The 27,304-nt window shown below is 36.7% G+C and overlaps 1 protein-coding gene across 1 annotated transcript in view; it reads left to right on the forward strand.

Annotated features, from left to right (window-relative positions):
* Nucleotides 1–18,827, forward strand: part of si (sucrase-isomaltase) — an 89,883-nt gene extending 71,056 nt beyond the window's left edge. Inside the window, exons 41-48 of the mRNA XM_067419975.1 lie at nt 2,948–3,096; nt 3,682–3,766; nt 4,750–4,806; nt 5,000–5,124; nt 7,110–7,198; nt 12,610–12,659; nt 13,582–13,743; nt 17,933–18,827. Of these exons, the coding sequence (XP_067276076.1) occupies nt 2,948–3,096; nt 3,682–3,766; nt 4,750–4,806; nt 5,000–5,124; nt 7,110–7,198; nt 12,610–12,659; nt 13,582–13,743; nt 17,933–18,010 (795 nt within the window). The 3' untranslated portion in view covers nt 18,011–18,827. The remainder of the gene's footprint in view (nt 1–2,947; nt 3,097–3,681; nt 3,767–4,749; nt 4,807–4,999; nt 5,125–7,109; nt 7,199–12,609; nt 12,660–13,581; nt 13,744–17,932) is intronic.
* Nucleotides 18,828–27,304: the final 8,477 nt, after the last annotated feature.

A 27,304-nucleotide genomic window follows, 5' to 3' on the forward strand; every position in this document is an offset into this window, starting at 1 on the left:
GCAATTGGGAATAAACATAACAACTCCCACAGAAGGGAAAACAAAAGAGGTGCGAGTTAACAGATGAACAGACGCCGAACGAAGTTTGAAAAGACCACCTTATTTATTCCTATTATCTGGCAGTCAGTTGCCCATGCAAATAAATTCGTTGTGATGAGAGAGAGAGAGAGAGAGAGAGAGAGAGAGAGAGAGAGAGAGAGAGAGAGAGAGAGAGAGAGAGAGAGAGAGAGAGAGAGAGAGAGAGAGAGAGAGAGAGAGAGAGAGAGAGGCTTCTGCAGCGAGGGTCATAATTCTTAGGCTCCTGCCAAGGCTTCCAAGTTCAGCTGTCTCTCCATCACGCTAAGTCACATGCTAATTGAGTCAGAGGGCAGTACATTTGGAATAATTTGGCTTTTTGTCTGCAAGTAGCAGTTAGCTCTAACAGGAGGAAGGTCTAGGTCTTTAACAGAGATATTAACTTTTCCTATTACATTAGGAGAAGGAGTTTTCGCTCTGTGCGGAAGAGAGAAGAAAATACTACAGATTCTACAAGTCAAACGGGGAAGAGAAATATAAGCCTACAGTATTTAGTCATTTCAGTTACTGTTGTAAATTTGCATTAATTTATATATACTTTGTGTGTGTGTGTGTGTGTGTGTGTGTGTGTGTGTGTGTGTGTGTGTGTGTGTGTGTGTGTGTGTGCATTTGTTATTTTAGTTTAATAACCATATAAGAAAACAAATTTTATTGGACTTGACAAGTTCATATTCACATGCAAAAATATTTTCTCAAAGTATTTTTGTATTGTTTAAAACTCAGTTTTAAATATTTTTAAAACAAGATAAATGCATCTACGAAGAAAAACTGCATAAGATATTAAGGCTTGTTTATCTTTAATATCAAGTCATTTTGTCTTGAGGCAGTGGTATATTTTTTCACTTCTTTTAAATATGAGCAGCTGGAAGACACATCTGTCAATTTAACAAGACTAAATAAACTTATATTAGCTGACATATTATATTATAATTAGCTTACATGTGTATGGAAGTTTGTTTCTGCCGCAGACTAAGACATTTTAAAAGATAATTGTGACTTTTTATCTCAAAACTGTTTACATTTTGCAATTACAAGTTATAGAGTCAAAATTGTGACTTAAAAAGTCTGACTGTCATGTAATTCTGACTTTATATCATGTTATTCTGAATTATATCTTGCAATTCTGACTTTATAACTCGCAATTCTGCCTTTTTTTCTCATAAGTGAGATATAAACTTGCGAGTTCCAAAGTCCAATTCTGCCAGAGAAAAAAGACTGACTTTTCCCACATAATTGCAAGTTTATATAACACAAGACTTTATAACTCACAATTGCGACTTTATATCAAGCAATTCTCACATAAAAAAAGAAAGAAAAAGGGGAAACAAGCTTTCATACTTGTGCCTAAGCAGTGCTTCTATAGCTTGTTTCTGCTTCTTCTTTGCATGTTGTTTGGATCTGGAGATGCTGTATTATTTCAAAAGATGCGTAATAGCACGCCCTAATGAAAACATGGATTGCTGGTGTTGTGCCAAATTATTACCCCCATTAAAGCTTCTACCTGACTGCCTAATTCTATCCCCACAGCTAATTATAAACCTACCTTTTTTTGGGACTACCACACCAGTCGTATTTCGTCATTGGCAGGGAAAGATTTAAGTGTTAGCACACACGCATTAGTGGTCAGACCTGTAAACGTGCGGCACTTGAGAAATAATTATCAGATAAGGTTCACCTTTATATCTGTGAGCACATTAACCCACACCCACCGCTCTTAACACCACTCTTTGTGAGCACTAGACCCGTGTACAGGCCGCCGAGGGGGCAAACTGATTCTCTGTCTGACAGACAATTAACATTCTGCTGTATATAGAGTCAGATGTTCACACACGGGCACAGATGCTCAGTGTGGTGTACGGTTGCGTCTGGATTCAGCAGGGCACAGCTGTACAGATTTGGATCATGAAAATATAGTTCTGGGCTAAAGTATTTATTCCCATGGTGTCATAAAGTGTAATGCAGGACATGTGTTTTTGTTCCAGATTGATTTGTTTGCCACTGGATCATAACTAAATAAAAAAAATATATTGTATTAATTGTTAAACTTTATTGAATAATAGAATACAAGAATGCACTTGCCAACAGTAATACACTGCCAACAGTCTTAACTTAAGTGTAAAAATCTAGTAATCTGTAATAATCACACACTATTCCTTGTTTACTCAGAAAACCCAAGTTAAGATTAATTAATTGGTTTGAGTGTCATTTCGTCAAGCAAAAAAATAAAAATAAAAGTCACCATTATGGTGATCAGTGTTCACATTCAAATTATTGTGTTTATCTTCCTATTAAACCAGCGATGCAACAAGCAATTACAGGTATTTGGTTTCAAAGAAAGAGAAGTTTTATTTACATGAGTCAGAAATTAGGTAACCTATGTTATATTTTCCTGTCCATCATATAATGATTATTTATCATTTTATTGCTAAGACTACACGGTCATAAACACTGTGGAACTTTTAAGTGGGTTGATATAATCAATATCATTGTCACAATATATGTGTACATTCGACATGCAAAACACAACAATGGTAGCTGTACATAGTTGAGAGTAAATCTAAAGTAAATTATTAAGTACTCTCTACTGTTTTTTTGTTAGTTACTAGAACTCATGTGTAAGTGATCTATAGGAACTAAGCATTTGTTAGCACAAATTACTATTCCTATTTCACTTCAAGGCAATTAGTTTGCATGCTTTTTTTTAAGTAAGCCTAACTATATTTTATAGTCCACCCAGAACACCTGGGCAATAATGCTGTAGCAAGCAGTCAAACACTGTGGTTACGAGGTTTGCATGAAAATCCGTTCACGTTTTCTTCAGAAGTAGTGTTGGATATTTATAATCTATTGAGTTTTTGTATTTTTTTCACAGAGGCAGGATCCCGTGGCCTGGGGAACGGAGTTTGCTGCTATATCTCGTGATGTGCTGAATATTCGCTATACTCTCCTGCCATATTTGTACACACTGATGTATGAAGCTCACACTCACGGAAACACTGTGGTCAGACCCTTGCTGCATGAGTGAGTCTACCAGTACTCATGTTTCTGAATAGTTCACCCAAAAATGTCATCATTAGCTTTACCCTCATACTATTTCAAAGCCACAATGAATCAAAATCTTCATGCTATTATTTTCCCATGTAAATGTACCAATGCCTGCGAGAAAAAGATGTCAGAACTTGCATTTCTGTGTGAGCTATCCCTTTAAGACCTTCATTCATGTTCTGCTCCTCAATTTCAAAGAGAAATATATCTTCATTACATCATCTTTTATTTCTGACACTATTTTCAGTTCATCCTCTCTATCAATTACATCTCCATCACAGGAATGACTAATCAGAACTCAGGCCAAATTCTCTAATGCTTTTTGTTTTAGCCTGATTTGATATTGTTGCTCTTCAGTTTCCTGTTGTCCTGTGTAACCTTCCTCTTCCGCACTGTTTTTAGCAGTCTGATCTATTGGACTGAATGTTCTTATGTTAAATTTATTTTCTGCATCTCATGGTTTTATTTTAATCTCCGTCTCATTTTTATGCTTTTTCTATCATGATCTGCATGACCCATGGAGAATAAGGAAAGTTCTCAGTGCTGTGTTCTGTAATGTAGGTTTGTCAATGATGAAAACACATGGGACATCGACAGGCAGTTCCTCTGGGGTCCCGCCCTTCTAATCACACCTGCTTTGGACCCGGTATGCTCACAAAAACACCTTGGCTACTGTGTATATAAAGTATACGTAAGATGGACCAATTTTTTAGAACACCTGGCCGCTCTGAAAAATATTGACCTATTTTTTGGCTACAAAAACATATTTAATTTCATAATGTTCATGAAACATGCAGAGGGTTGCTCTGACCATCAAATATCAGATGAAGTGAGTCTATTTTTATCCACTTTTGACTTTGGTGTGTCCACCTTTTCCAGAAATTATAGCCGCAGATCTGAGTGGTATAATGTGAATATTTCTTCTGAAAACTTCACTAATGTTATCCCATGCTTTTTGCAACTGAAGCCAAAGGCTTTCTTTTTAATATACAATGCATCCCTCCAGTTTATTTTCATACTCGCCCCAAATGTGCTCAATGCCAGTCCATAATTTTCAATGTTCCAGGAGATTCCTTCTGTCGCAGGAAGTTCCGACAATACTTCAAAGATTTTTTCGGATCATTGTCCTCTTGGAAAATAAATAGAGGACCAATAAGTCGACTCCCAAATGCCAGGTGTTCTAATAATTTTGGCCACCACTGTATATAAATTAGCAATGCACCAATATAAAAATGTATCCAATACCGATAACTGGTCCTATTTTTATATTTTTTAAGCCGATAAGTCTACATCCAATTGTATATATATATGTATATATGTATATATATATATATATATATATATATATATATATATATATATATATATATATATATATATATATATATATATATATATATACATATACTTTTTGAGAGACTTTTCACTAAAACAAAAAAAAGTCTCAACATTAAAAGCCATGTCCCAAGCACACATTTATAATGTTCTATATATTGTGAATTCCTTAAATAATTTAAAGCATACACTGTCACATAACACTATATTCAATTAGTAAAGAGAGACTGACAGTTCTTCTTAGTGCTGTTATTTATTATTTTGTTCTCATTGTTCTCATTTTGTTTTGTGAAGAATGTGACTCTGGTCAAGGGCTACGTGCCAAATGCCCGCTGGTACGATTACCACACGGTAAGCATTCTATCAGCATGCAAGTAAGCAGTTTATTAGCATGCATGCAAATCTTTATTAGCAAGATTTTTGTTAATTTGTCAGTTAGCCACCCAGTCATAATGCAGCTAGCTTCCAAACAATGTCAACCTGTGGTGCTCTGTCCTCTGTATATTGGGGTCTCTTATCTGCTTATGAACGGTTTATCTTCCAGGGTGAAGTTGTTGGAGTGCGAGGACAGTTTGTGGATATGGATACACCATTAGAGAAAATTAACTTGCACGTGAGAGGAGGCTACATTCTGCCCTGGCAGAAACCAGAAAACAACACACATTACAGGTGAAGAAGCTGCACTGAATCTTTCTTTAGACTTGTTTGATGAGTAATTGGACAATTTTTCTGTCACTGCATAGTATTTTTACACTTTTAAAAAAGGTCTCCTACCACAAAAACAGTCAATTTTCAGTTACACTTTGGGCCCTATTTTAAAGATCTGAGCACATAGCCTAAAGCGCACGATGCAAGTGCACTTAGGAAGTGTCAGAATCCACTTTTGTTATTTTAACAATGAGAAAAATGGTCTGCGTGCCCAGCACATGGTCTAAAAGGGTTGTCCCTATTCTCTCAATGAGTCAGGGGTGTGTTTTGGGAGTAAAGTGCAATAAACCAATCAGAGTCTCATCTCTTATTCTCTTTAAAAGCCAGTTGTGCTTGCATCATGGCAGATTTGCTATTTGCATGGTGGTATAGAGACACCCTCAACCTGTAAGCAGTGTATGTACATTGTGCACCCGCCTATAGGTTCATATTACTAACACACCCTTTAAATAACATAAAAAACAGTGCTATTGACTTTAGACCAGGTTTCAGTTAGTCAGTAGTGCAGTCGTTTTCAGGTGCCTCAAAATAGCAACGGGCCAACACACCACGTTTTAAGACCAGCACGCCCATTGGCTCAAATGCATTCGCTATTTAAACCACATGGCGCTAGACATGAAAATGATAATTGTGTTGGGCTGAAATTAGCAAGAAACACTTGCATCATGCCTGGCTCCGCATTGTGCCGGGTGTATGATAGGGCCCTTTATTTTAAAGGGATAGTTCACACAAAAAGGAAAAAAAGCCCATGATTTACTCACCCTCAAGTCATCCTAGGTGTATATGACATTCTTCTTTTAGATGAATGAAAGTTGAGTTATATAAAAAAAGTCCTGGCTGTATAAAAAATCCAAGTGCTATAATGGCAGTAACTGGCAGTAACTGTTTTTGAATAAATAATGTGCTCCACATGGCGCTGGGGGGTTAATAAAGGCCTTCTGAAACAAATCTTTGGATTTTTGTGAGAAAAATATCCATATTTAAAACTTTTAATTAAAGTTCCAGCCGATTGTCTCCTGTGGAAAAGTACTGAAAGTGCCTTCTCAGAGTTTAAGATGCGTACGCATGTACCCCGGATGTACCCCGGATGTACCCCTGGTGGCGTAAGTCCTTGAACTGCAGCGGCACTTTCTACACTTTTTCCATGAACTGAATACGGAAGGCGATCGGCCGAAACATTACTTTATAAAGTTTAAGGCGATAAAAAAATAAATAATAGGCAGCAATGCCACTGCAAGTTCAAGGCCGATAAAGGTAGTAAAGACATCATTAAAATAATACATGTGTCTACAGTGGTTCAACCTTAATGTTATAAAGTGAAAATATAAAGTTATCACCTCATTGATGAGAAATAGCCTATAACAGTAGTGAAGCTGTAAGAGACAGAGGTTGAAAAGCAATTTATATGCTCCTAAAAGTGTCTCTGTGTGTGCAGTTTCTTAAATATAAAGTTTCCGCCTCAGTAAAAAAAAAAAAAAAAGCTTCTACATACAGGCACATCTGCTTCATAAGATTACATAAAAAATATATATTTGTGGCCAAATGTGTCACCGCCGCTTTTTGGTGGCTTTGAATTCCAAGGAAAATCAGATATACAAAAGGTCAAGTGTCCAGATATCAGCTATGTGTCTGATATAACCCCACATTTGAAAGTGGCTCAGATGCAAAACAGCTGCAAAAAAAATTAAAAAAGGATATTGCGCATATTTTTTTTTTGTGCTTACACATGCAAAACATATTTCTAATCAGTGTCAGATATACGTAAAAATTTGTATTATTTATATACATTTTATTTTTGCCAGTGTAAACACAGAGACTGTCATTTATCAATATGACCAAGATTCAGAACACTGAGTAGGTATTCATTTGTTAATGTAGGTGTTCATATGGTTGTGTTGTCGTAATAATGTAGTGTTCACTCTTTTGTTTCGTGTTTTTTCTTCTAGTCGTCAGAATCCTCTTGGTCTGCTTGTTGCTCTCGATGATACAGGTTCAGCACATGGATCCCTATTCTGGGATGATGGAGAGGGAATCGGTGAGTTATGTTTGTTTGTGTTTGTGTGTATGTTTGAGGAATTGAATTGCTTTGATTTAACTTGATAATTCCAGTTCCATTAATGATTTCTTTAACCCAGACTCTTGCCTCTGGCAGCATTTCTGCAAAATGATATTATGTTGCTTTCTGCACCATTTCACACTTTCAAAGTGAAAAAATGTCCAGTCAGTGGCTCTAAAAGCAAAATCAGTTCAGTGTTTTTGTACGTATGGCAGTAGTTCAGAAATGAAACATCAAGTGCGTGACACTACAAGGTTAATGCTCCATCATTTGATAATAATGTACCATCTACAGTAAACCAGACCTTAAACGTAATCGATAGTGTTAAAGTCACAATATGTAATTGTTCGCTTAAAGGGATAGTTCACCCAAAAATGAAAAAAAAAAATAATAATAATAATAATAATAATATAATTATATATATATATATATATATATATATATATATATATATATATATATATATATATATATATATATATATATATATATATATATATATATATATAATATATATATATATATATATGAAGAGTTTCGTTGCAAAACGAGATATATCCATTTTGAGAAATGTTGGTTATTTGACATTATTATTTAAGACATCAACAGTTAAGTTCATTCACAATTTTTTGTACATTAAACTATTACTTGAGCTCAGTAGGCCAGGGACACAATATTCTTCAAATCCAGGATATTTTTTATTTAATTTTATGTCCATAAATAGTTCAAAAATAAGTCAAAAACCATGCCAAAATGCAACATATTTATCTTAACATTGTCAAACATCTTAAATTGGTTAAAAACACAATACATCATAACTATATGGAATAGTATATACAAAGATTGATTAATAATAATAAGATTCCGAGTTAGATTTGGCCAGAACATACATAACATAAAATTGTATTTATTTATTTTTATTTTATTTTTAAAAAACGCTATATATCCACCATAGGATATATTATTCTACTGTAATACCATTAAGAAAAGCTTGTGTGTGTGTGTGTGTGTGTGTGTGTGTGTGTGTGTGTGTGTGTGTGTGTGTGTGTGTGTGTGTGTGTGTGTGTGTGTGTGTGTGTGTGTGTGTGTGTGTGTGTGTGTGTGTGTGTGTGTGTGTGACATGCATGACACAGACCAATGTTACTCGCAGTCGCACGATGACCAAAATAAATCTTTGGATGTTTTCCCTCCCCTGAATGCATTGCCCGTTTGGTCTTCTCCCTTTGATGATTTTTTTTTTAGATGCCTTCCTGACCGGCTCCAATCCGTCATTGAAATCCATAACGTTAGCTTGACTGACTCTGAAGCTTTGATTCTCTGACTGACAGACAGCTGTTGATCAGTGACGTAGCATACGTGACTGACAGCTCATCTACAGTATAGACAATTAAATTGTAAATCTTTTTTAGTTAGCCTATTGAATCCTCTTTTTAAAAATATGTTTTTTTATTTTGCTATTATCGTTAAATCACTGAGCAAACTCGGAGCACTTCACCGGCGGTGACTCTCTCCTCACATGACATCCTGAGCTCGCGCAGCATCCTGAATGTTCTTTATCGCACTTTGTAAAGAAACTGGGCTGGCGGATATCGCGTTTTGTGAAAAAATACATTTTGTAGGAGGCTTAAAATGTACATTTTTAAATATTATTAATGGCAGCAATTCACACATAGATTAAGGTACATCTAAACAGTGATTTCCAATAATAAAATCTAAATGTCAAAAAATGGCATTTATCACGTTTTGCAACCGAACTCTTCATATATATATATATATATATATATATATATATATATATATTAGGGCCGGGACTCGATTAAAAAAATTAATCTAATTAATTAGAGGCTTTGTAATTAATTAATCGAAATTAACCGCATTTTAATTGCATATAAATATTTGACCTGAGAACAATGAGAAGTAATTTTTCACATGGATTTTTAGTATACCATTGAATAATGACTGAATACATAAGCTTAATCAACAAAATATTGTTTATTTATTTCAGTTCAGCAGACCAGTGCAATGTTTGCCATTAAGTGTAGCAAAAGCATATTTGTGATATTTGAGGCTCGATGTGCTGCGGTGATACGCTAATTCCTTGTTGTATAGCTTGCACACAACCATGCTCTTGTCGACGCTTCCATCCTTTCGTTTTTTAAAACAAAATGTCCCATCCACGGGGCCAAGCAAAGCGGTCTCATCAGCTTCTTCGTTCATGTTCACTCTTGCCCTGTGTCTCAATCAGCTCCCTAGTTCCCTAGTCAGGGCACTGATCAAGACATAAGTCAATGGGCTGATTCCCTGATCAGTGCCCTGACTACTGAACTAGGGAGCTGATTGAGACGCACCCATGGTTTGTTGTTGTCGTGACTCCGGAGCGAGCACTAGTTGGTGTTCCAGTATAATCGGTCCGTCGAAACTCATTCATTGAAAAACTTTCCGCGGTGCAAAAATAAGTGTGGTTAAAATTATGTTAGTTATTTTTTTTGCGTAATTAATTAACGCGTTAAAGTCCCGTAGTTAATTAATCTTAATTAACGCGTTAAAGTCCCGGCCCTAATATATATATATATATATATATATATATATATATATATATATATATACAGTGTTGGGAGTAACGCATTACAAAAGTAATACATTACAGTAACTTATTACTTTTTGCTGTAACGCAGTAGTGTAAGGCATTACTAATCAATTTTCAGTAATATTTTACTCGGTACATTTCCAGTAACGCGTGCGTTACCCCCCCCCCCACCCCACCCCACCCACAACCACACAATACAATAAAACGAAAAAGGAAAAAAAGGCGCGATACATTAACTCATGAAAAATGCAAGTTATTACCTATTCGTGATCATTCAATAGCCGCGTGTGGTGTCCAGGTTAGTAATTAAATACTAAATGACAGCTTCTGATATATTTTTGTATAGCGATTTACTTCATTTTCCTTCAATTCAGTACTTCAATTCATCTCCCTCTTGCTGGTGTACATTTGGATATTGTGTGACATAGTCCAGTGAAGGCGTAAGTGTTTATTGCGGATTTTACAGAAGTGCCGCAGGCATGATTTCAGCCTCTGTGCTCGCGCTGGCCAGTGGAAAAGTGGCTAAAGAAGGTTTAAAGGCTCTGTCGTTTCAAAGAATAGAACAACGACAAGCGCGTCGAAGGACGGACGAGAGACAAGGCGCGCTGCTGAGCCAACTATAGGCCTAATGCCTATAAACAACACTTGGGTGAAGATGACAGAATAAGATTACTGCACACCGTGACACCGTCGTTTAGATTTGTTATAGTAATAAAGTAATTTAGTTCAGTTAGAGAACAGGCCGTTCAAATAAAAACGGAAGGTGTCTGCTAAGCATGAGCCGAACATGTGATCTTTAGCTGACAGATGATCGCGGAAGATTTGGTTTCAAAGTGAAATGTAAAAGCGCCTATTAAAGGGGTTTTGTCATTGTGCTGTGTATTTCATTAAGAATAATAGGCTAAAATCTGCTTGGCCGCACGTGAGCGCGCATTTACTAACGAGCTGTCATTCACTGTGAGCGCGCACTGGCGCGTTTTCAGTTCATATGGACGCTTAATTTTTATAGGAATTCTTTGAAAGCACTCGCTTTGCATCCGCTCCCGTTATTAATGACCAAGCGGCAGTGCGCATGTTCCTTTCGGTTAGATAGACTAGTGATTTAAAAGCCCAGATACCGGTGATGTCATCACACTTTGATTAACTGGTGGGAAAATGTCCCCATCGTCTCATCCCTACTGTACATTCGCGAGATGGATGCGCATTGCTTAGTTTATCAGAGATAAGGACAAGAACGTATAGGCTATTCAAATGCAAACGCAGTCAAATACAACCTTTTTCTAAAACCGAAATAACTATCTCGCAAATGTCGCAACAATAAGAAAAGAACAAATGCGCATATTGTCATAACTTAGAGTTTACACAGTTCTGTTGTGTCTATGAACAGAAGCTATTCCCAGATATTGCCAAATAATCACTTTACCTCTAAAATAATACTTATAACAGAGTTGGATCGTCATGATTTCTTGCATTGTCTTGAGCATTCACTTTTTTGCCAATTCTCTATATTGTTAGGCTGGATAGCCCATGTCATTATGCTTCATCATATCGCCTTCTACATTTTAGAATGTTAAGAGCTACTTCTGAAGTTATTTTGGTGAAAGTAACTCAAAAGTAATACAGGAGTAATGTAACGCATTACAATTCTGAGACAGTAATATTGTAATGTAATGAATTACTTTTAAATAGCAGTAATAAGTAATCTATAATATATTACAGTTTGGAAGTAACTTGCACAACACTGTATATATATATATATATATATATATATATATATATATATATATATATATATATATATATATATATATATATATATATATATATATATATTCATATTAGGCATGGTAAAACATGGTAATCGTGGTAAATCGTGAAAACAAGATTTAAACAATAAGACTAACTGTGTTGAGCAATACAACGATTCAATTTATGTCAATGAATCTTTCCAATTGTTTCCATTTTCCCAAAAATGGCTTATTTCTCTGGATTTAAACATTCTTGGAAACATTTGGGATAATTTAAAGGAACTGTATGTAAAAAATGTATTTCAATGAATCATAAAATGGCCCTGATATGTCACTAGGCATTAAGAAATCATGTTAATTTCAAATACTTATATCACTGACAACAGTAGTCCGGCCAGGATATTGTCATTTAAGTTGTTGTTGCAGCCCTCAACTAATGTTGATGTTGACATGTTGTGTTTTGGCCTGAAGCTCCGCCCTCCACCTATCGACCAATCAAAACCAATCACCTATTGCTCCACCTATCCGGGTTCCCAGCTCTGCTCTAGTTAGCACAGCTGCAGCCACAAGCGTTCCTGCTGGATCCTGCAGCCTATCTGGCAACCTCGAGTCAGGGGGGAGGGCGAGAGGGGAGAGTGATTGCAGTACCAGTTTTGGCCACAATCTTACATACACTTCCTTTAAGTACACAAGTCAACAAACTACTGTATACAATGTTGGTCCAGTTTTTTTTGCTATTTTAATTAAAAAAATCTTACATACTTACTTCATACTTACACTTACATAATTCTGCATCGCAAGTGCAATGAGGTAAGCTACCAAACAAGTTTCCTTCAAAATACATATACAAATGTACAACTTACGATTAACCAATTTTAGATAAGGTCTCATTAGCATTACAAGCAATAAAACTGTTCTCAATATGTATCTTTATATAATAGTTTGTGTATATGTGTAATAGTTTGTCTTTTTCTAAAACCATAGTAATTTCATCTGTGATTTTAAAAAGGCCCTTTCTTCTCTTACCCCCACCCTCCCCTTCTTTCTCCTTACAGATACTGTTCCAAATGAGAAATTCCTCTTTTCAACTTTCGAAGTGTCTTCGGTACGTTTATATGTTTTAAAGAAAGCTATGTGAGCGATTTGGATTGTGGTCATGCACAGTTGCCATTAAATCCTAAAGGGGATCCAAGATTGTCCTTCTCACTTGAAGCCAAACATCTGTGGCCACTCTCTCTTTAGAAACAAAGTCCAGATCCAAAAATATTTCATGCTGTAGCAGCTCACGGCCACTTGGCCCAGGTCAGAGCTCTCTGGACCTCCTGTGGGTTTGATGTCACATGTGGTGAGATTATTTTTGCGGTGGGGAAAACACGGCCCTATGGATTTGAGAGCTGTTTGTAAAACGAGGTCAAACTCAGCTAGTTTGAGTTGTCTCGGCACAGATGTTACATTAATACTGAAACAACAGTGTACTGTTGTTTTTCATTCTGTTCTAGACAGATCTAAATGAGAGAATCTCAAGAAACGGGTCATGTGTTAAAACATTTTTTCAATATTATTTTCATGATATTTAAAGGGTTAGTTCACCCAAAAATGAAAATTCTGTCATCATTTACTCTCCCTCAAGTAGTTCCAAACCTGCATGAATTTCTTTATTCTGCTGACACAAAGGAAGATATCTGGAAGAATGTTTGTGTATAAGCAGATTTTGAGCCCCATTGACTACTATGGTAGTCAGTGGGGCTCAAAATCTGCTTATATTCACAAACATTCTTCCAAATATCTTCCTTTGTGTTCAGCAGAAGAAAGAAATTCATGCAGGTTTGGAACTACTTGAGGGAGAGTAAATGATGACAGAATTTTCATTTTTTGTTGAACTAACCCTTTAAGTAAATTTCCCCCACAAAGGTCTCGGATGTTTTACCGTCAGCAGTTATCACTTGCAATAGCATTTTTGCTCATTCTGTAAATATCCATGTGTGTGTATCTTGTTTAACAGCTGTGCTGTGTGTTTATATTTATAGGGCGTTCTTAACAGCATGGTTCCCACAGATGGTCTGGCTGAGGTGGACAGGTTGACCCTGGGTGTCGTAAAGGTGTGGGGTGTAACAGGGCCCATCACTCAGGCTACCCTGAGTGTGAGTGGGAAGCCTAACATCACCTTGACGGTCGATTATAACGAAGAGGTGAGATGCTTAATGCAAACATACAATTTAGCCATTGATACTGTCAGAACCACCGCTAAAATTATGAAGATGACGAGGTGCTACTTAAAAAAAAAATCTATATTTTTTTCTTATATATATATATATATATATATATATATATAGACCAAGTGTTAAAATGAAATCAGTCACTTTGTGTGTGTGTATATTATATATATATATATATATATATATATATATATATATATATATATATATATATATATATATATATATATATTAGGGGTGTAACGATACGCGTATTCGTATTGAACCGTTCGGTACGAGGCTTTCGGTTCGGTACGCGGTACGCATTATGTACCGAACGGTTTGGTCTAATTAATTAGATTTGGAAAATAAAAAAGTGTGTGAAATATAATAATATGCGTTCAACAAGGTAGCCCAATAACCAAAACGACATAACAGGCAATGCCCCTGACACCGCCGAAGTGAAAGAAAAAAAAAACACCAAATATGTTAGACTGCTCAGTCAGGTTCTCGCTTACTCAGTAGGCTACGCGCTGAATGCTCGTGGCAAAATGGCTATTGCGTTTAACAAACAAGAAATAGAAGATCCTCCAATAACCAACAGGTCTGGTGTTTGGGTGAACTTTGGATTCTTTGTAAGCGATGGTGTTGGCAAGAGTGATGGATTAAAAAACAAGAGTATGTCGCATTTGCTGATGGTACAGCAGCGGGAATAATTTATGTCATGTCAATCAACTCATTTACGCCGACAACAAGACGATAAACAGGAGAAACAGCCACAAACTATCCCACTAAACTATCCCCGCAGGATTTAGACAGACATTTCCAACTTATTCAAATGGCAAAAGACATCACCGCGGCGAGTGGTCCATTTATAGCCGCGGATATGAGACCTTTATGCCCGTTTCACACATACTCCGTGTGCGGTGCGTATTTTTTTCAGTACCCATGTTAACGGATGACAGCTACACTGCACGCGGATGCGGTCCGTCAGTCCGTTCCAGGAGCGTTGCGTCTGCAGCAGCAGCAGTGCACGGATCGTTTTCGTACCGAGTTTATTTTTTGCTGCGCTGCGTTGCTGCATTAAAGTGATAGAACATTGTTCGCATTAAAATAAACATGTACTGACGCGAAAATCTAGTAATTTCACCACAGATGCATATCATTTAAAATATACTCTTGTTTCAAAGTCAACACATGGCTTTTTTTTTCTCAAGTAAAGCAACAAAACGACACCTTACCTGGCATTTAGCTTAAAAAAAAGTGCCATAATGGATAGCACTCGTACTTTCTTGGAGGTGAAAAGCAAAGTACTTTTTGACCTGCAGGATTTCTTTTAAAAGGGTGTAAAAACGAAAGAAAAACGAGAGTCTTTTTGAATAAGACTATTGTAAGTTTCTAATTTAAAATGTTTGTGATTTAAGGCTATAAACTATGTTTAAATGTTTTGCCACTTGTGTGAGCTAAATCTAAAGTATATAAATATGAATAAATGAATTTAATAAAATGTTGTTTAAATGTAGTAGGCTTCTATTAAAGAGTAAACAAAGAGAATTGGAATTCTGACGAGGCATGTTCAGTAAAAACCTTTGGATTTTAAATAGAAAATAATGAATAAATGCTGTGTTTGTGGTGTGCAACAGCGGATCAGTTGCGGACTGCAAACGCTGCATATGTGAAAGCACTACAGGGTGTGGGGCTCCTGCAACGCAACGCAACGCAACACGCACCGCACACGCTAATGTAAAGAGCTAATGTCTTATTCCTGTAACTAGCCTACATAGAAGATGGGTAAAGTATAGCTCCATCATTGTTCAATGTAAAAAAAAAGAAATCATACTTTGTTAGTTTTAATAAAAAAATAATAAAAAAGGTATTTTATCTGCCCATTTTTTCTTTTTGCTGTATCTAAAACATACCGAACCGTACCGAACCGAACCGTGACACCAGTGTATCGTATCGAACCGAACCGTGAATTTTGTGAACCGTTACACCCCTAATATATATATATATATATAAAACATAAATGATGTCTCTTACTGAAATATGTAGTAGAAAATCCGAAAATCCGAAAATCGATTTTATATTTGGACCATGGGCGGCGCCATTTTGTTTGAGTTCTACGTTGATGACGTAGAATGGTTGCACTCGGCAATCAGCTAGCTCTACCCGTAGCTATTTTCACCACAACGCAACTCGAAAATTGTTTTAGAGTTAAACAAAACCAAATAATTGCTTTGTAATGGTACTTAAAACACACTCAAACATACATGTGCACACAAACTATCTCTCACAGACTCACACACACTTCACTATTCCCTGTGTTGATATCATAGATAGACGGTTGATATGCAGTAGATTAAATGTAATGCCTAATGTGACCAGCAGAGGGAACTATCTAGGTAGGACGATGGGATAGGGGAACGTGAGGAAGAGAGACAGGATGTTTTGGTTATGATGGTTCGTGCATTAAAGTTTGAGCTCACGTTCAGTCATTTAAAACCTCAATCTTTAAACTTTCATCTTTAAGACACAAATAACATTCCCTACTTTTGTTCACTAATACAACTTGGCGTGAATGAAGATGAGTGCGTGAAGTCGGACAGCTGTTGTGTGTAAATTGCGGCGCAACGTGAGACTGAATGAATGCACTCGAACATGTCCACTATGGTTTCGGACACCACTACAAATGGCCGTCCCTTCAAATAATGCCCTATTTAAGGGTATAGGACGTCGATTTCAGATTCAGCCCCTGTCGTGGAGAATGAGCAGCCCAACATCTCGATTGAGACAGCTGTCAGTGTGTGCGCGCCTGCCGATCTGTTTGTGACTTTGTGTAGGTGAGTTTGTGTGCACATGTATGTTTGAGTGTGTTTTAAGTACAATTACAAAGCAATTCATTGGTTTTGTTTAACTCTGAAACAATTTTCGAGTTGCGTTGTGGTGAAAATAGCTACGGGTAACGCCAGCTGATTGCCGAGTGCAACCATTCTACGTCATCAACCTAGAACGCAAACAAAATGGCGCCGCCCATGGTCCAAATATGAAATCGATTTTCTTAATAACGTAGATCTTTCATGGGGTTTCTACTACATATTTCAGTAAGAGACATAATTTATGTTATATTAAGCCATACAAGTCTCAACACCAGGGGATCCCTTTAAGAGATATTATTTTCATGACAATTGAGGATATTATAAATTATTACATTATTTAAATTGAAAATAATTCAAACATCATCTTCTTTCATTGATTCTGTTCATATTTCACCCCAAAATCAATTTAAAAAAATACAAAAAGGTTTCATTTTTAATATTTTTGAGCAATATCATTTTCATGACGATCAACATTTTTATAAATAATTATATTATTTAAATTTAAAATAATTTATACCATTTTACAATAATTATTCCACTTATTTATAATACATGCTTATGCATCATAGAATGATGCATAACCTGTTTTCTGCCTTTAAATTATGCTGAGAACAATACAAAATCTTTTTATTACGGTAATCAGAATCCCTAAAATAGCTAAGAATAATTTAAAAGCTAAACATCTGACTGCGTTCAGCTAATGGATTCCTCATTGTATTTTGTAAATGGCTCTCCTAGTCCTCCGTACCTCCACCATGCGCCTTGAGCTCGATAGAATACAGAGAGGAGTTTACATTCTCTTGGGCTGCTTAAAAAGAGATGCCTTTTAAAAGTTGTGCGCGCATCGACCGCACCATTTCTATTAATAAGAATGCAGGCATGAGCTCCAGAGACTGAGATTTATACCAGCCACGAGTAGAATCGAAGGGGTGGGGGGCGAATGACAAAGAAACTGTAGGCATGTGAATCTGAATAACTAGTGTTCCAGCCCACACCAAATCATTTATCTTTCTTAGTATTTCCCGACTGCATAATAAGTCTGAAAGAGGCGAGGCAGCTCCATCTGTCTCCGTGCGTGCGCTTGCCCTCAGCGGCGTGTGTCAGATCAGAGGTGGCGGTCCCCAACGGTTCGCTCGAACATCATTTATTTTCCTTCATCATGCCATTATGAGGTCATTGACGGTAATCACCATGAGTTTAAGCTCCTAAAGGGGATTTGTGCAGTGACTGTTGACCACGAGTTTAGCTTAAAAGATGCCTTTGTGGCATTTTTTCTGATCGAATACCTCTCTCTTCATCTCCTTCAGGTTCAGGAGTTGATGATTGACGTGACGTCGCAGTCTCACAGCGTTGGGACGCCTTTCACAATCACCTGGAAAGCTTAGACGTGGAAGTCTACGGAGACGCGCATGATTATTTCTGTTTATTTATGAAATGCTCAGTAAACTAGTCATTTATTTAGCATTCCCGCTGAAAGCTGAAATGATTCCTCCTAAAATAAATGTTTTGCTCCGGAAGATACATCGTCATCGTTTTGATTTCATGTTAGAAACTATTAGCGCTTGTGCTTTTCTTTTTTTAAGCTGAACTTGGAAGGCTGTATGTCTATTGCTGGCATTCCGGGATGCGGGAATATAATGATAACCCTTAATTATCAGCAATCACTGCTTTTTAACGAGAAAACCTCTCAGCGGCGGCTACCTGCCGGGCCCGCTTCATGCACGACTACATTTTGATGTAATGATACAATATTCAATTATTCATTCTACAGTAAACATAATGATATCAATTAAGCAACGGAGACTGTAAATTGATTTCTGCTCTAATTGGCAATCATCGCGAGCTGGAAACATGGACGCCGCGGGGAAGGGGGGCGTTCAGGGTGTACCTTCGATATTTAGACACTAGCCAAAAACAACGATAATTATGAGTTGTTGTTTTTTTTTTTATCCAAGTGTGAAACACGATGGAGCCGTTCTGTCTGAGACTGTAATTATTTGGGTTTTCTATTACACGAAAGGGGTTTATCCAGCGTTCAATTGGCAAAGATCAGGGGTCTTTTTTTACAAGAAGAACACCAACATTCCTTCTGCAGTCATTCATGAAGTTTATGCAGACTTTCAGCTCAGTTCTGTGGATTTCATACAGCTGTAACATTGGAAAAAAAACTGCAATAAAGTGATTTAAACCTCTGGAAGGTTGTGACCCATTTGACTGGCTGTTTTTTTTTTTTTTTGGTAACATTCGCTTTAATCTCTGAACAAGCTTTCTTTTGTTTCTTTCATGCGGGTAATCCAGACATCAGTCAAAATTGAGGTGCATTAAAACAATCAATCTGATTCAGATCAATCAAAAACAGAGAATTTTGTCTTGATTTAACCAAACCTCCAAACAAAGACTGTTTGTTAAAAGGCAACATGAAAGATGAAACATACACTCAAGTGGCTTCAAAGCATCAACATGTGATTCTGAGTGTTTGCTATATCTGCATGTTGGAATATATTAGGGAAAAGATTTGGGACAAAACCGCAGCGAAAACGTTAAAATAACAGAGCAGCTGAACAGTGTACTGGCACTTTGTTTTCACGCAGTCGGTGTGAGGTTTTTACTTGAAGTATTCAAAAACTACATCTGAAATGTCATGATGAAGAATAATGTATGGTCGATCTCATTTTCATGCAATGTATTATACACCCAGAAAGTGTTTTTTTTACTATAGTTTCAGCCTGACGCAGTTATCATTCCCTTTCAAGGGAACTTGCGCTGCATCACCGCTCTGGGAAAAACGGCAAAGGCATTCCCAGAGCGGTGAAACAGCCTCTCTTTCCCTATTCTGGGAAATAAGCTTACAGTCGTAACCGAGACATTCCCTTTAAAGAGAACCTGCGCTGCGTTACCACTCTGGGAACGCCTCTGCCTTTTTCCCAGAGTGGTAATGCAGCGTCTAGTTCCCTATTCAGGGAACTAAGGTTACAGACGTGAAAACTGCTGTATCTGATTAAAAGCCATATTTTTATTTTGAATAAAGTTTTTCCCGCTGTTAGGGATGACACAGCTTTACGACGCACTCAACACGGCGGCGCACACATCATTATTTAGCTCCGCTCACACGATACACCCCCACCCGCTCGGCTTTTTTCGGAAAGACTCGGAACAGCGCATCTTTCTTATATAATTATTAAAAAAATAAAGACTTTTCGGAGATATGCAGGATGCAATGCTACTCTATAGGTACTCAAGATTGACATGACACTGACTGAAACTGAGTGTTTCACCCCCCCCCCCTTTAAATATTAATATTAAATATTAAAAGGATTAAAGTTTAAAAGATTATTATTGTTTACATAAAGATAAAAATGTCAACATAGTTCAACTGCAATGTGTTGCCAAGTCCGCTTTGTTTTTTTGTTTTTTTTCCGGTTGTTTTATATGTCGAAAGGGTATTATGTGACATATAGACCGATGAGTGCGAATTTTAGCAGGCAATCTTGCCAAAATAACACACATTTTACCCCCCAAAACAATATTTTTTTACCAAGCTATTTAAGGGCTAGTAGTTGGCGGGTTTTGTTGTAAAAACTTGGTAACCCTGTCTGCACACGTGCTGGAATAAACAATCTTAGCCGGTGTTGTTAAAAAATTTTAATAATTTATTGATACACAGAGTGCTTACCCAATATGATCATGATCTTTGAGAGAAATTATGAAGGTGAATGCATATACAAACAAGCTCTCCGTTTAGGATTCGAGTAAATATAATCCAAGCCCCTTGATGACGTGCATGATTACGTTACTGTTTATCATCTGTCCGTCATCGTCAAAAAGCCCGCCCTGATGATTTCATTGGTCCAAACAGTTTCTGTCCGGAGATAATTACTCCTCTATGGAGCGATGCCAGACCGAATTGCCCGACCTAAAAATGTTGTGGGCGGGGCTAAGTTCGGCTGGCATCCAGGCTACCTTTAACGTTAATGCAACAACAAATGATAATGGCCTATTGAAAATACATCACTGCTCTTGACTGAAAAACTAACACAGTAGCTAAGAATCAAAGTATATATTTTAGAGAAGTCTATGTCGTATTTTATTTTTACATTTATTCATTCAATTTCACACTTGAATGCTACTGTACAGCTTCAAGCTGCCTGTGTAAATCTTTATATATGTATTATGTATTATACAATACACTAGGAATGTTTTTATTTTATTATTTTTTTAAAGTAAAGTTCTAAGTTTAAGTAAGGTTTTTCAACTATTTTAAATAAAATAAAGAAAGAGTATTGCAATCAAAAAGTCTTTTTCTCCTTAAACTCTTGCTACACATTGCATATATATATATATATATATATATATATTAGGGGTGTAACGATACGCGTATTCGTATTGAACCGTTCGGTACGAGGCTTTCGGTTCGGTACGCGGTACGCATCATGTACCGAACGGTTCTTGGACTAATTAATTAGATTTGGAAAATAAAAAAAGTGTGTGAAATATAATAATATGCGTTCAACAAGGTAGCCCAATAACCAAAACGACATAACAGCCAATGCCCCTGACACCGCCGAAGTGAAAGAAAAAAAAATACCAAATATGTTTTAGGCTGCTCAGTCAGGTGCTCGCTTACTCAGTAGGCTACGCGCTGAATCCTCGTGGCAAAATGGCTATTGCGTTTAACAAACCAGAAATAGAAGATCCTCCAATAACCAACAGGTCTGGTGTTTGGGTGAACTTTGGATTCTTTGTAAGCTATGATGGTGTTGGCAAGAGTGATGGATTAAAAAAACAACGGTATGTCGCATTTGCTGATGGTACAGCAGCGGGAATAATTCATGTCAATTCATGTCATGTGATTCATGTCATTTACGTCGACAACAAGACGATAAAAAGGAGAAACAGCCACAAACTATCCCACAAACTATCCCCGCAGCATTTAGACAGACATTTCCAACTTATTCAAATGGCAAAAGACATCACCGCGGCGAGTGGTCCATTTATAGCCGCGGTTAGAGACTTTACGCCCGTTTCACACATAGGGCCTACTCCGTCTGCAGTGCGTGTGCGTTGCGTTTTTTCCCGTACCCATGTTAACGGATTACAGTTTTCACACTGCACGCGGATGCGGTCCGTCAGTCCGTTCCAGGTGTGTTGCGTCTGCAGCAGTGCACGGATCGTTTTCGTACCGAGTCTATTTTTTGCTGCGCTGCACTGGTGCATTAAAGTGATAGAACATTGTTCGCATTAAAATAAACATGTACTGACGCGAAAATCTAGTAATTTCACCACAGATGCATATAATGTAAATTATACTCTTGTTTCAAAGTCAACACATGGCTTTTTTTCTCTCAAGTAAAGCAACAAAACGACACCTTACCTGGCATTTAGGTTAAAAAAAATGTGCCATAATGGATAGCACTCGTACTTTCTTAGAGGTGAAAAGCAAAGTTCTTTTTGACCTGCAGGATTTCTTTTAAAAGGGTGTAAAAACGAAAGTAAAGACTAGAGTCGGCTGTTTTTGTATAGACTATTGTAAGTTTCTAATTTAAAATGTTTGTGATTTAAGGCTATAAACTATGTTTAAATGTTTTGCCACTTGTGTGAGCTAAATCTAAAGTATATAAATATGAATAAATGAATTTAATAAAATGTTGTTTAAATGTAGTAGGCTACGTAACCTGACTTCTATTAAAGAGTAAACAAAGAGAATTGGAATTCTGACGAGGCATGTTCAGTAAAAACTTTTGGATTTTAAATAAAAAATAATGAATCAATGCTGTGTTTGTGGTGTGCAACAGCGGATCAGTTGCGGACTGCAAACGCAGTATATGTGGAAGCACTACAGGGTGTGGGGCTCCTGCAACGCGCACCGCACACGCTAATGTAAAGAGCTAATGTCTTATTCCTGTAACTACACAGAAGATGGGTAAAGTATAGCTCCATCATTGTTCAATATAAAAAAAAAAAATCATACTTTGTTAGTTTTAATAAAAAATAATAAAAAAGGTAATTTATCTGCCAATTTTTTCTTTTTGCTGTATCTAAAACATACCGAACCGTACCGAACCGAACCGTGACACCAGTGTATCGTATCGAACCGAACCGTGAATTTTGTGAACCGTTACACCCCTAATATATATATATATATATATATATATATATATATATATATATATATATATATATATATATATATATATATATATATATATATATATATATATATATATATATATATATATATATATATATATATATATGAAGAATTCAAATGCAAAAGCCTCTAAAAGCCATATCGGTCAAAAATGAGATAACGATACTGAGTGAATGTTCTCTGCATATAGTATATGTTCATAAAATACTTTCACTTTAAACACACTAAATACCAGCCTCAGCACATTCAGAAGTACCGGTACTTAGGTAGAAACCTGAGCCTGACAAAAATGCTTATTTTAGACGGATTTAGAGGTTTTTGCATTAGACGCCTTTAAGTATATACAGTATAAATAAAGCTGAATATAAATATTGCAAAAACAAACTAATAAATGACTACTTTAAAAGCGTAAAATATAATTCAAAATATGAATAAAGTCTATACTAGTAGGCCTAAATAAATAAAACTGAAATAGAAGTGGTTTCACAGTACATTATTAACATCCAACTCTGTTTTAGGATTAAAACATACTACAGAAGTTGCATTGCTAGTTCATGTTAACTAATGTAGTTAACTGGAAATCCGTTACAAGGTACAATAAATTAAGAAATGAGACCAAGTGTAAAGTTTTACCATTTCATTAACAATTGATTTGTTGAAATAATAAAAACAAACATTGTCTTAAAAGGCAAATTTAAACGAAGCCATACATTTTGTCAAATAATGCTATAAAGACTAATAGTTTGTTAAAAAAAAAAAGTATATGCAAATTTTGCTAGAAATAATGATTTTGCTTTCTAAGATACCGTTTTTTTGTTGTTGTTGTTGTTGTTTTTTTTGCTGAAAAAATGTGATGCTGAGGTTGAAAAATTAGATGGAAAAAGGCCTGCGTTTGTGTCAACACACACACACACTTGCATTGTCATTCTTAAAGCAACACTAAATTGCTGACAGACCCAATAACAGGCCGTCGGAGCAGTTCCTCACGAGTCATTTCACCACGTGACACTCGGTGACACCGCGGCGCGCCCACGCAATTTTCCCTTCACTCGTACGCCAATTACGGTGGCCGCTGACGACAGGGGGCAGAGGGGGCCGGTACCTGGTAATTGCAGCTGCTTATGCTTCAGTTCACACCGGCTATGACAGGTGTGTGTACGTGTGCGTGTTTGTTGAGTCTTACTGAAACTATTCAGTCTGATTTGACTCTCCTTCCTGTTTGGGTATGAATGTGTAGGTAAACAATGTTTAAAATGCATTGTGTGTGCTTGTGTCACCTGTGCTGCTTACATACTGATTTGCAGTTTGAGACGACAAAAATGTCATTTGATGCAAAACTGCTACCCGACAAGCAATCGGAACATATCTGTGTTTAATGTACACTTTTTTCGAATTTCGAATTTGAACAAATGGTTTGAGGTGGTGAATAATAAAGCAAGATGCAACCCAGTGGATGCACATGATATGTTTGCATGTAGTACTTTACAGCTTTTCTCTATTGTTTACACACAAATTCTGGTACTTGAGACACAATGACCACAACTTGTAACTCATTCACCAACCCCCTGATCCAATTCTGCTAAAGACAAGCACAGTTCAGGCTCAGATTGCAGTTCTAAAACACACTTTTTTCAAAACACTACACACAATCGTCTGCTTTTGGCACAATTGTCATGCAGAAAATATCTCGTTTTCACAAGGAACACACTGACTCATCACAATGGCAAACACCCATCACACAGTTTTACAATTAGCAATCAGAGCTTTAGCATAAAAGGGCAAAAGGTCAGCCAGACCACAACAGAAGAGAGGATGCAGCATAGGTTTTTGTTTTTTATTATTTATTTATTTTACTGTAACTTTATACAGTAAATTCTTCTGTTGTGTTGTATGTAGTGTATGTGCAACTTTGTGTTGGTTGGGAATGGGATGTAAACTGTATACATTGTTTTTGCAGGAAACATAAAATTGTACCGTGTATTTGTGTGTTCTGACTATAAAAACAATATTCTCAAATATTTTATAACACACTTATGTTTGTACTGTCTGTAGTAAGTATAACACTGAACCAAAAAAAGGCCGAAGTCATTTTGATGAATGGAGAAGTGTTTTACATTCATCATAGTGTTTTACATTGAGAACCATCAGCTGGCATATGTCTATACATATGATGGTTTGTGTGTGTCATTTGAAAACAAAATCCCATTTTGAGAAGAAATAACTTTGTTTTGAATGTAAAGTTTCATTTTGCAGGAGAATTGAGGGGTTTTGCCCATTGTGTGTTTTCTTTTGGATTTGTCTGTAGAGTTCTGAGAATATGAGGCATGCTTTGTGTGTAAAAAATTGAGAAAAACTGTAATCAATTCCGTTAGTTGTTTTATAGTAAATCATTTTTAATTTGATTGCTTCCTAGTTTTATCGATTGCACCTGCTTAGAATACAATGATTTTTAACAAGAAAATACTAGAGTTATTATAAAAAAAGAAAAGAAAAAAAAGCATTTTTGTCACTTTATACTCAAACAATTTTGCCATACAATAACGATATCTTTCCGAAATGATGCAAATATTGTCACTATTTGTCACTATTTAAAGAGCGCGAGGATTCACTAAATTTGCAAAAAGGGTGTTTTTGTATTTCTCTGTAGGTCTTGCACATAAAACTTTGTATTGATGCGGCATCTCTGTTTGACCCTCCACATTCATTTAGCTGTGATTTTATCTGCTTTTAGCTTCGATTTTGCCCTGGAGAGTGATCATTTGGAAAACTCTACTTCTTTGACTGTCTCCTGAGGACACATATATGCGCTCACAGTCAGGTTATTTCTTTTAGGCACTGCGCTGCGTGAACCATTACATTTCAAACCAGATGTTTCTCATTTACAGAGTTGATTCTGCTATAATTTCTTCATTGATATCCCACAGCGTTAATCTCGGTTCCAGACTACAAGAATCATGCATCAGCTATTTTGAAACCCTAGTTTGGCTACATTAGTAATTTAATATAATCAGATATTATAATTGGAATCGAATCAGACCAGTATTTTTTTTTGTAGCATGACATTAACTGAATAGGCAATCTCGACTAGGGTGACCATGATAAAATTTTAAAGATAAATGTACACTAAATGCGTCTAACAAACTAGATATGAAAGCACAGTGATGAATAGTAGCTTTCAACAACATATTTGACATGATTAGGGAGTCAAATCTTTATTTAAATGTGTTTTTAAATGTGTAAATGAACAACTTTGTACCGTGAGCGGGTTTTTATGCACATGATGCAGAAGATGAATCACCAATAAAGTCTTTATTAAGTAATCCACAAGCCAAGCACAGATGAAGGCAGGTATATCGCAACAACGCGTATAACATTGATGAGACCGGACAACTCACTAATGAAACAAGAGAACTTATATACAGGGAATAAACAAAGGGAACTAATTAGGCAACAGCTGAACGACAAATTAAATGAGTAACCATAGTAACATTGAACTCAAGCAGGAAGGAATACAGAAATGACTGAAAACAAAAACATAAATCAAAACCATAAACTGACATCCACATAGCTACTCAGAAGAAAAAAAATGTTGTATCTGAATGTGTAACTTTCAATATGATGAAAACAGCATCACTGAGTAAGTTGTTAAAAAAGTGTTAACAGATATACACCTGTTCAAAACTGTTAGGGGTTAACACACCCGATCAGGCTCAACATTATTATCCTAATATTGTGTTGGTCACGCTTTTGCTACCAAAACAGACCTGACTCATCGAGGCATGGACTCCACTAGACCCCCAAAGGTGTGCTGTGATATCTGCCACCAAGCTGTTAGCAGCAGACCCTTTAAGTCCTGTAAGTAGCGAGGTGGGGCCTCCGTGGATTGGTACTAGTTTGTTCAGCACATCCCACAGATGCTCGACTGGATTGAGATCTGAGGATTTTGGAGGCCAAGTCAACACCTCAAACTCGTTGTTCTGTACTTCCTGGACCATGTTTTGCTTTTGTGTGCACTGACCTGCTGAAAGAGGTCACATCCACCAGGGAATACCTTTCTATGAAAGGGTATACATGTTCTGCAACAATGCTTAGGCAGGTGTCAAAGTAACATTCACATGGATTGTAGGACCAAAGGTTTCACAGCAGAGCATTTTCCAAAGCGTCACATTACTGCCTCTACTGGTTTACCTTCTTCCCATGGTGCATACTGGTGCAATGTGTCAAGTCAAGTGTTAAAACAGGCTGTACAGTTGCTCTGGAGAAAACTGTGATGTTATCAGCTCATTTCAGTTTCTCATATAGTGACAATGTGGGCAGATCAGTAATAAAGTTGATACAGTTAATTTAGTAATTCATTTTATTTGGATATTTAGTTGCAAACTTTAGTTGAAATTTCAGTGTCCCCATCTGAGCAAGCCAAGTCAAAGGCGACAGTGGCAAAGAACCAAGAGTCCATCAGGGCACGATGGAGAAAAATAAACCTTGTGAGAAACCAGACTCAGTCGGGGTGCCAGTTCTCCTCTGGCCTATT

The sequence above is a fragment of the Pseudorasbora parva genome, chromosome 16 (assembly GCF_024679245.1).
Source record: "Pseudorasbora parva isolate DD20220531a chromosome 16, ASM2467924v1, whole genome shotgun sequence".
Classification (NCBI taxonomy): domain Eukaryota; kingdom Metazoa; phylum Chordata; class Actinopteri; order Cypriniformes; family Gobionidae; genus Pseudorasbora; species Pseudorasbora parva.